We start from the raw sequence: 11,424 nt of genomic DNA, 5'->3' as shown, positions 1-11,424 counted from the left end.
GTGGTCAGACTGCAGAGATTAAAGCAAGAATGTGATGGGAAAAACACAAGCAAGCACTGTGATGCAATAAATAATAAAAAGGCAATAGATTCAACGCTGATATGTCCCCCAACACAATCATTGGGAGGTAGGAATGAAGACAGCGATACTAACTTGGCAAAGGTACTACTGGGACAGAAGTATTGGCAGGCAGACAACTCAAGTGCCACACTCTCACTACTCACGAAATTGACGATCTATTCAAAAAAAGCGTACTACATTGAGAGGCTAGTACTTAAACTAATAGCATTTAACACTTCACAACAGCGATCATGCCGTGAAACACTGCTGATCTGAACAACAGCCAGAAAACACACAGTCCAAAGTTTAATTATTTTACAATAGCGCTAGAACACGGAGTCATAGAAAGAGGCAAACACACATTGCGCTGAACTGACAGCTTTCCTGAAGCTTATCGTTTTATACAGAGCGACTGATAAAAAGTCAACAACCAATTCCGTCACATGTACTAATAGGTCAACCTCTTCCTTCCAAAAAAGCCCTTTCTTTCGCTTGGAGTAAAAGGGAAGTGCTTGAAGTAATAGGAAGCATGCGTAATCAGCACTTCCGTATTACTTCCAGCGAACGAAAGTGCTTTTTTGGAAGGAAGAGGTTGACCTATTAGGACATGTGACAGAACTGGTTGTTGACTTTTTAGCAGCCGCTGTGTATAAAAAAAAAATATGCTTTATGAATAAAATTTCAGTTGTCTGTTCAGCGCAATGTGTGTTTGTCTCTTTCTATCTGTGAATTTTCTAGCTCTGCTATAAAATAATGTTACCCAATTCACCCAACAATCCACTCTGTCGAAGTTTAAGATAGACCTTGGTGAGTCGTCGAGAAGTTTCTTGCGCAGCCACCATGCCTTGTCACTCCTCATGTTGTCGCACTCACGAACCGTACACAAAGAATTCGAAAACATCATTGCGTTCTCTGAAATGACCCGTCCCGCGCAGCAAATGTATTATAGCCAAGGTGGAGGATGCAGACCGCCATTGCTGCGCTTTGCAACAACAGCGCGGATCGATGATTTCTCTATGAGAACGAAGCGTTTGCAGAGTTTGTGTGTGTGTGTGTGGGGGGGGGGGGGGGGGTGCATCTAGTACGCTCTTGCAGTAGCAGATCTGCGTCTGCATTACTGCTCCTCTGAATGGTTAAACAGCTAAAAAGTAGACCTATGACGTCATTTCAATGCTTTCTACAATTACAACAAGGTATCTCAGCTTACTTTACCACCCACAAGTTCTGCCAAACTGCGGTGAGTTCACAGCCGCCTATACTCCACGTCCAATTCGCCATGTTTTTTAGGCGGTCGCCGCAACGGGAATCGCATCACGTCGACACGCTCCTTTGAAGCCGAAGACGTCTTCGGGACCTTCGAACTGTTCGGAAAGAACGCCCAAACCTCAGATCTTGTCCCAAAGCACTTTTCTTTCTTTCTTTTTTTTTTTCAAAGCAGTTTGACAGCTACTTCAAACCACGGCGAAACATCCATGTTTGAACGGGCGTGCTTCAACACGAGTGTCCAACACTAGGGTGAATCTGTGGAAGACTTCGTGACTGCGCTTGACACGCTTCCTAACCACTGTGAGTACGGCACACTTCGACAGCAACTGATTCGAGACAGACTTATCGTCGGCATTCAAACTCAGAAATTGTCAGCGAGACTGAAACTTGTACGCTGATCTTACTCTTCAGAAGGCGCTTGAGTAAATCATGCAGGTCTAAAACGTACATCAGCAACAAGTGGAGCGTCATCCCGAAATGCCGACCGTTCAACGAAGCTGCATCAGGCATACAGCACGTTAGGCATTCCACAAGCACTACTCATGTCGACGAAGGCTTTCTTTTTTCTTTTTTTTTTTTTTTTACATGAACAAGCTAAAATATACTACGCAGAATAAATAAATTCCCAGCCTCCTTTCCGGCTCGTAATCCAAGAATAGCTGGTAACGCTTCCCGTAGAAAAATATTATTAATCAATATGTTTCCTTCTCGGAAGATGACGATCGTTTTTTGGAAATTGTTCTAAACATGTATCTCGCACTGCTCAAAGCCAATCCTCAAATAAAACTTTTCTCCCTTCAATTAGAGTTAATAATTATGCAGAAAAGGCCAGACCGGTAAATATATAAAATTTTTGCACAGTGAATACCGACTTGCTATTATAATTTCTAATCAAGTTACTTTAGGTAACTAAGATTCTTTATTTTAAATATAAACTGGCGATGCTTCCTTGCTAAACATACTGTGACATCCATAAGCACAGTTTGCATGTAAACCTAGGGTGAAAGAAGCTCATGCGTTCTATTTTTCGACTGTTCAGGAATGTGTCTCTTCGACTAGAATGAGACTGTACACTATCTGTAAATAGAAAACACAAAGCGCTTCGTTCGCCCACACTGTGAGGTTATCATTCCGGCATGACAGTACACAGCTCCGCAGCTGTATGTTCTTTTTTGCTCCCGTAACTTCGTTCTCGACGTATTCTTTGGCACATCCCACTGTTTGTCACGAGAATATGTCACAATCTGGTGCTATACGCACACTCGAAGCTTGTGCACACAGCCGGCGGCCGCGTACGCGCTGGAAACGTTAGCAGCGAGCCTCACAAGGCGCAGCCCGGCAGATGGGCACATCTCCTCCTCCATTGTGTAGTTTCGGCAGCCTGATGAAGGCCTGGCTTACCGTTACTGGTGTCGCGAAAGCTTTGTTCGGAGTAGTCGCTATTGTTTGAAGCCTCGCGTTCTTTTGTGACACTTCACCGTTTTTTCTACCAGTGCGCTTCAAACATTCCTCCTACGCTCCAGCCAACCGGGTGTACAGCGCTTCCTTCACTTGGAAGGGGCCACCATGAGCGTTCGACTCGTCATCTTTTCTCGTTGGGACTGGCGATGGATCACAACGGCGCTGGTATTCGTCGTGACGTACTTCGTGGGCAGCTTCTATCACAAGGTTTCCAAGTACCCCAGGGGACCTTTCCCGCTACCACTAGTCGGAAACCTACTCAGTGAGTGTGCATTGGCTACGTACCTACATTCGGCACCGTGCTGCCGGTTACAGTGTTTCTCCTCTATAGGCTTGTTTTCTCTTTTCGCTTTCTTTCGTAATTTCTTTCTTTGATTCTTAACTTATCAGTTGACTCTGCCCTATCTCAGTCAGGCAAATATACTCATTCGATGGCGTGAGAGAGCGTCTTGCTTGGCGATATTTCAGCAGTGACTTGGCCTCGCTGTTTTCATTATTATACGTACGGTGATCTTTCTACGCATCACAGCAGGTCACGACGGACGAGGAGCACACGACGCAATTCTAGGCCAAGCTGCGCAAGTACAAGTCTCGCGCACACACAGTAAATCGAAGCAATCGTCGTGTGCAATGTATGCTTTAAAAAAATTATGTGATGTGGTTGCGGCCAAGTGGAATGGCTGGTTATTAGTGATGCTTATAAAAAACAAATATTGCGCTAATGAACATTTAAGATTAGTTATTTTTCGGTATATCTTTTGAGATTATACCGTTTGCTATAAAATCAAATTCTATACTCAGGATCAATTCAAAGCTTGGGATTCTTGGTTAATATATTTTTTGCGCAACGGTAGTGTATCAAACATCAGAGACGGAAAACGACGCACACATGCAAAGTGATAATTTTCAAACAACTTCACTAAGAAAATAAGCACTTAGCTATCTCAATACAGAGAATAATGTTTGCAAGAAAATATGCGCTGATCCCAATACAACGAATAACGTTTGTAAGAAATTGTGCGCCTATCCCAATACAACGAATAACGTTTGTAAGAAATTGTGTACCTATCTCAATACAGAGAATAACGTTTGGAAGAAAATGTGCACCTATCTCAGTACAGCGAATACCGTTATTAAGAAAATGCGCGCCTACCGCAATACAGCGAATAATACATTTGTAAAAAAATGCGCAACTTTATATCCCGATATAGCGAGTAACGTTTGAAGAAAATGCGCACCTATCCCAATAATGCAAATAACGTGTGTGTAACAGAGAGAAATGAAGGCAAATGTGTGTTTTTCTAAATATTGGCAGATGGGGTGCTCAAGCAACCTCCGTAAATTTCGGAACATTTTCTTCTTCGAAACTATCTACCCTGCGCCTATAGTTAGGCTTTTTGACTGAAGAACGCTGGGAACACTTGTGTAAAAAGTATGAGCTGCTATTGGGCACATCTCTTTTATGCAGAAAGAGTAGATGTAGTCACGTAAGGGACGTAATCGAATTAGTAAATATGTCCAGATTAAAAAGAGCTTGCGTGCGCTCTCCTACTTCCAGCCTTTATAAAAAAAAGATAACCGGCGGCTTAGCTCACCAAACTGCGAATTATCGTGCGCTAGCACTCTTGTGCCCTGGTTCAGCTTTTTCGCTCCTGTTTAAATTAGCCTCGGCAAGAGACCGACACCGGCTGTCGGAAAAGACGACAACGACACTTAGGCGGAGCAGAAGCCTAAGTGCTCGCACTATATAAAACCTCATACCTTCGTTCGGCTCATTGGACGCATGTTATTCGGTGCCCCGGAAATGGAGCATGTTTGTAGATTCGCGTTTTTCCAATACATTTCCTGAAAGTTGTTTGTTTCAAGATTAACGTCCCAGAATGCATCAGCTAAGAGGGACGCCGTAGTGGGGGAAGGCGGAATATTACGACCCCTTTGAGGTTCTCAAACATGCACTGACAACTCACCGTACACAGGCTCCTTTAATTTCAACTCCAACGAAAAGCGGTCACCAAAGTGCGCCCTAATCACTGGGCCACTGCATCGGGGTGTATACGTGTTTCTCATCCCTCACCAACCCTTTTCGGTCGAAGCGTTATATGTATTCAGAATTCTATGCTCTAATTCACATGTGTCGCAGTTGCTTCTGCAAGAGCGTCTACGGTGAGTGAAGGCAATTATTGGTAAATGCTTTCTACATGCTTTAGTTGAACCGACTCAAAGGTACGAAGCTCATCGCCCAAAGCAAACGTTTGCGTATAATACCGGACTCATGCCGAACATGGTTATTAAAAAAAAAATAGAAAACGGAGGGTAGAAATTACGGAGATTAAATATATTTGCTTTCAATACAAACGACTAGATGAATGTCCCGCATTTATTGAAAGCAGCGTCATTATCTCCGCAAATTTCAATAGTAAAATATTGGGAATAGTACTCAGGATTTAGTTGTGGTAAGTGGCGGGTGTAAGTAAAGGAAGCTAAAAGCTTGTTTTAAAATCTGTACAGCCCGCTGGTCTGCTGCGAACGCTAAAATCTACCTGACTGGTTGCTTTCGTCGTTGATGTCACGTTCTATGTGCAGCAGAGAATACAGTCGATCACGGATATATCCAACCTAGGTTCATCTGATAATTGCTTATATCGAAGTCTCATAATATCCCCTTTGAAAATTTCATGCAAAGGTGTAGGAGTCGTGTTCGCGTTCATCGAGCTCCCGCTCAGCAGGGAACATTCGACATATCGACATATCCAACTGCGCGCTGCAACCTGCAAAGCACGGTTCTCCTAATGACGCCCCCGTGATCCGCTTTTGCGCGTGAAGCCAGGATAGCTGCGCAACGTTGGGCACCACATGATAATGCGAATGCTGCAAAAACCGCTTGATGAATTGAACGTCGATTCCGCTTGAAATATGATTCGACACTGTTGTCATGCGAGAAAGCCAGAGTTCAACGCACAGATTGTCATGCGGTGAAGCGAACCTAGCTGACCGATGGCTTGCGGTGGTTGTCACGTGGCCCACTTCGCTGCCTAAGAAGACGGAGAAATTAACTATACCCTATTGTAACTGAAATATTATAGCGTTTATAGTGTGCCAGTGACATAACTACACCTTTTTATAGTAAGCGGTGGCATTTCCCAAAGCACCGTCCGCAGCAGCTTTGTTGTAACACCAACTTCAGCGGCACATAAGCCACGCGGCGGCGCCGGATGATAGGTGGGAACAGCATGAGCATTGACACTCCGATATGACTACCATATATTTAGAGCACGCTCTCGCGTTCATATAGAGCGGCACGTGAGCGTGTATCCTGCTTTTGGTGCCTGGTGCGAGCTTTCGCTCGGCACGCGGATATACGCACGTGCGCCGCTCGGGTCGCCACGCTCGAGGCGATCGGGGGGGGGGGGGGGGGGGGGGGGGCAGTACACCGACATGCAGTGCATCGCTGCAGGAGGCGTGCCGCTAGCGTGCGTAGACCATACTGACGTTTGCGTGTTACAGAGAAACTCAGCTCTTGGCATGCTTTCTATATCAAAGTATCAATATATCGAAATGTTTCACGATCCCTTTAGATTTCGGTAGAGCCGGGATCGACTGTAATATGGAAAGAAAACAATGTTAGAATTCTCTTATACCTGTTGTGCACATAGCCGAGTAACCTTCCTTGTTAACCTAATTCCTGTAGCGCTTAGCAAAGTCAAGTATCTGCACTGTGAAGCCACCGAGTGGTCCAAAAAGTACGGGGATGTCTTCACACTCTGGATGTCCCATAAACCCATGGTCTTCCTCAATGGTCACAAGGCCATCAGAGAAGCGCTGCTCGACAGGAGGATTGACTTCGCTGGACGTTTTCCGACCAAGCTTGGTGAGTGCAAATAATAAATTGTACGGTATAACGTCCCAAAGCGACGTGTGATGTGAACTCGTACACAAATACGTGCTTGCACCCGCGCACAGCCTTCAATATACTAATATCGATCGCAGAATGCACTCTTGTAGCAGCCTTAAATTGAAAAAAGAAATGTGTACAGGCAACAAAACATATGGCCGTGAACTGCTGCAACACAACTCAATATCGGATAAGCGTGCACTTATTTCACAAACCAAAAACAGTATTTAAAACGCCAATAGCGCGTTAGTCTTTTCCGTGTAGACAAGCATACACTCATAAGCAGATATGAATGCAAAGAGGATCGCCCTGAGACCACCTTCGCATGTCTGATAATTGTATATTGAGCCCTGAAGGCTTCCGTGTCTCCCTCCTCAACCTTTTTGTTTTTCAGAGGACAATTATCCCTCAAATAGATGGGGTTGGGGTTCCTTCTTGAATAGATCCTAACGTCAGCAGATGTGCCTGCCCCATATTGTTTTAGTATGCAGTCATGGGTAATTACTCAAATGTGCTCAAGTATGTCGTTTCACACAGAATGAGATAAATATACACACCCCCTATCTCCTTCAACCACGGAGAATAAGTGTTTTATATCAGTTTCGTTTACGAATCGCGCGGTACCCAACCTCGCATATAGTAAAGTGAATATTTTGGCTTGTTTTCTGTCATTATCAACTTTCTGTCCAGTTATAATTATTTGACATTGTAATGCTTTTTCTTGCTACATCATGGGCTATAATATCTCCTTTTATCATATACGTTTATGATGGCATCCATCGTCTAGTCACGTTCGATCGACGCTATAGATTGCGCCAGAGAATGAAGATTCGAACCGATAAGAGCAGGTGCCCGTTAATAAGTGAGACTGCGCTTTTCTTTCCCCCAAAACCACCTTAAACAAAAAGAATAGAAGTATTGTAAGCGATTCGCGTCTGGTCTTAAAGGGGTCACGCCATGGTCCTCCAATAGATTTGCACTTTTTTAGTCTGGCGGATAATACTGGGTCCTATTTTTCAATGCAAGGGTGTTAGTTATAGGAGTGTATACATATTCGCACAAGGGTGTAAATGTATGAGATAATTTCCTTCCAAAGCAGGCAGCACAAAAATATGCCATAAAAGATGAAAAGGGCGCACAGTTTAGGGCTACTAGATCCAATGTTAATTTTTGGAAGCATGCATTCATAACATAACAGAATAAAGGAATGAAATTTTCCAAACCAAAGAAAGAACTTATTGTGTCTTGTGCCCTTATATATATATATATATATATATATATATATATATATATATATATATATATATATATATATATATATATATATATATATATATATATATATATATAGTGATCAAACATTCCAGATCAACAAATAAGCCTTGAATACTGACTCAGAACGATCCAGAATGATTACTTATAACTGCTCGCTCGTTACCAAACGCATCAAATTGATCCCTGGTGCTTAAATGTAACAGCCAAAAATAAACTGCAGTCATTTTGTTTGGCTCGGTGGCAGTCTTGTCCACCATCTGAATTCGGAAACGGCAGCAAACGTAGCCTGAAAATTGAAAAAGTAAAATGTTTACATAAAACTGATATTTTATATGAATAAAATGCGCTGAGCTTTAAACATATTTCTATAAAAAGAACTTATTTTATTATTCGAAAATTATCAAACTTTTCCATTTGAAATATTTGATCCCATTTTTGTCTTAAACACTCGCTTGAACTATTTTTCTCTGCTTTAACTAGGAAGACTATCCTAGAAAACTATTTCATAGATGAGAAAACAAGGTATGTCAGAACAAATATTTAACGTTCAGAATGTGCCTTAATATTTAAGGAACAATCAGCCGTCAGTTAAATAGCCACGCGCTCACAAGACACTCTAAAATCTCCAAGCAACCGGCGCCACGCGGATGCATGGGAGATCTAGGCCCGGTCGCGTAAATCCCTGCGGGACACAAAATAAAGTTATCCCTCCTCCTTCACTACAGAACACTGGGGTTGGGAGGGAGTTTCATGATCGATTGGTCCTTTTACTAAAACTTCTCGTTGATCCCTTACAAGGTGCTGTTCGCTGTGACATCGATGCTAAGCAGTGTCGGCTTAGCGAGCGACGATTAGGGAAAAGCAGATGGCCAGGCACCGTACGTTGTCGGCCGCGCTCGCGGGCGGCATCATTGCTGTAAGCTTGCGGCATCCTGTGCTGTAAGCCTCATTAGCTTATCGTCTACTTTCATGATGCGGCTGGAGCCAGACGTGGGCCTGACAACGAGCAGCGTGAACGATGCAACGTACAGCACGGGACGGGGTTGGGCGCGGCGACGTACCGCGCCGCACCTTATACACTCCGCCGCTGCGCTGCCGGGTGGTGCTCGAAGGTTGTACAAAAGCGCCGTCGGACGGCACTCTATGCGCATTTTGTGTCTTGCTTTCGCGACGTGATTCAGTATACAGTGTGTACGTTGTTCGAACGGGCCAGCTCTTGCGGCTTTCGTAGTCTGACGCTGATGTGCTCCGGAATCCCACCCACAGGCATCGCTAATTCCTGCGTTAAAAAAGCTAACAGGGATGGAAACGCAGCTTGCGGTAACCGCGGGTTGGCGGCATGACAGCTGTTTGGCCCACCACATAGGCGTCGCGCAACTATAGTTCCTAGAATATATCATAACCGCAGCTGACGCTGCTCGTGCACAGAACATGCAGCAGACGACGCGGCATCATCGGCCTATGTCGCCACCGGCTGCGCTGGTTGCCAGTTCAGCAAGCTGTTCACAAAGAAAAAAAAAATTCTAGCTTTAAAACTATCTGCAGTACCGATGCAGCTGAAACTTTGGGGTTTGGTTGCTTGGCACATCAGAAATAGGATGTAATAAACAGCTCATATTCCAAAATTGGTGTCATGACCCTTTTAAAGCAAAGCTTGAGCGTATGCCTAATTTTTCTTTCACCGTATTCAAAAGTGAGATTCAGGTACGCGGCATATGTCATATGTGGTACCCAGTGGCATAACTATTATTCCGACACCCTGCAGTCAACACTTGGCGCCATCTGGAGACACTCGAAACCGCGGCCATCGCTGTCGCGGCACTTTCCTTAGGCTTCGTCCAAGGTGCTGCTGCTCGAAAAATTTGCTGACAGCTTAATGTGATGTCATTTTCCCCTCTGAACTAGACTTTTCAGTACGCCTCACAAGAGTGCAAAGCAATTAGGCTGCAAGAATCCAGTGTTGTCCTACTGTAGAACCAAAATAAAATTAACATTAAGGGGATATTTACGCTTCGGCTTTAAGGCTATGGCGCGATATTGTAGGCTATACCACCATCCGACAAATAATGTCCGACTATTAGCCTAGACATACGGGCGTGCCTATATCTAACCTAGACGTAACTATATTTCACGATTAAAGTAGCCGTAGCCCACTAATTTCCGAAGATCAAGCCGAGTTAAGCGGCAAAACATTTCCTCAGTGCTTAAATATATTTCCTTTATGCCGCACTTGAAAGCTTAGCATCGCACGAGTTTTGAGTTTTGAATGCGTCGCGCGAACGGATCATAACTAAAGGATGATAAAGAGATGCCCTGATTATCATATATGGTACCTTAGACCCAGCCCATATATGTTTGACATTATGCAACTCGTGGCTACTTAGGAAATGAACTTGTAAATGTGAAACAGCATTACCAAGCAAAGCTTCCTTTCTCGCGTTACAGGTGCTTTGCAAAACCAAGGAGACCATGATAATCTCTTCGAAGATTACACGCCATGCTGGAAAGCGCTTCGAAAGGTCTTTCACTTGGCTGTGAGGCGAGTAATGCCCTAAATAATTGTGGGGGACACTTAAACTCCGCCTTTAAGAGTATGGCGCGATATAGTGTAGGCTACCACCACACAAATAAAGCGCTGTTTTAAAAAAGCCGTATGAGCGTACCTGCATAGCGTAGGGGTAACGTGTCTGACTCGGAATGTAAGGGTCTTGGCAGACTGATTCTGACATCGCCCTCCAATAGGAAAGGAGAGACCTGAGTTGGCAGCTCCAGCAAACCGTAACGTCAAACAACCCGCCTATGTCCAGTCAGTGCGCAGCCATGTCAGCTCGTGATTTTTCTCCCATAACGCCGATGCCGACAGCACCGACGCCTGATTTTCTGGTGAACGCTTATTAACGTTACAGCGTTAATAAGCGGTAATTGACTTTTCACAGCATCCAGTACATCGTCTACCTTGATCAGGTAACTTCATAAAGCCCCACTCGGCATCCTGCGTCCTTCCCTGCTCCACCGGGCACTGGCAGTAGTCATTTTTAAATTTTCTCATCTGCCGTTAATGTGCTGCGTAGAGCCAGCAACGTTTACGATTCCATCACTCATGATAAAGACTGCGAACAATTACTGCTCTTTAGAAAAAGGTTAAAGGTCATAGCTATGAGCAGAAAAATATATCTAAAGAACACAGACTACAAAAAATGTGTCGAAAAACTAAGGGACAGTTCAGCCTGCTAGCAATAAACCTTGTAAAAAAAGCATGCCGTTTTCCACTCGCGTAACGTAGATGTAGAAAACGTTGTAATACACGCGAGCACCTTTGCACTATAATATAACAGTAATAATAATAATAATCACCAAAACACATTCGTCACGAATTAGGGGCGTTCCTTTAGAAAAACAAAGGAAGCGTGTACACCCTCTACCAGGAGTGTGGAGGGAAATCATTGAGCCTTTCCAGTAATGATCGCTCT

At 44.0% G+C, this 11,424-nt stretch overlaps 1 protein-coding gene across 4 annotated transcripts in view; it reads left to right on the top strand.

Moving 5' to 3' along the window:
- Window positions 1-1,548: 1,548 nt before the first annotated feature.
- LOC146198991 (cytochrome P450 1A1-like) overlaps window positions 1,549-11,424 on the top strand; it is a 30,438-nt gene continuing 20,562 nt past the window's right edge. For 2 of the 4 annotated variants that reach the window (XM_084594458.1, XM_084594457.1), the window contains exons 1-3: window positions 1,549-1,626; window positions 2,820-3,049; window positions 6,476-6,655. In XM_084594458.1, the coding sequence (XP_084450584.1) occupies window positions 2,893-3,049; window positions 6,476-6,655 (337 nt within the window). In that variant the 5' untranslated portion in view covers window positions 1,549-1,626; window positions 2,820-2,892. Of the gene's footprint in view, window positions 1,627-2,819; window positions 3,050-6,475; window positions 6,656-10,399; window positions 10,498-11,424 lie in introns of all 4 variants that reach the window. The other 2 variants (XM_084594461.1, XM_084594460.1) reach the window with 2 other exon arrangements.

The sequence above is a fragment of the Amblyomma maculatum genome, chromosome 2 (genome assembly GCF_055883805.1).
Source record: "Amblyomma maculatum isolate TAMU_Amacu chromosome 2, ASM5588380v1, whole genome shotgun sequence".
NCBI classification, from domain to species: Eukaryota; Metazoa; Arthropoda; class Arachnida; order Ixodida; family Ixodidae; genus Amblyomma; species Amblyomma maculatum.
Note: the sequence above shows the minus strand (reverse complement) of the source record. Positions and strands in the feature narration are given on the sequence as shown.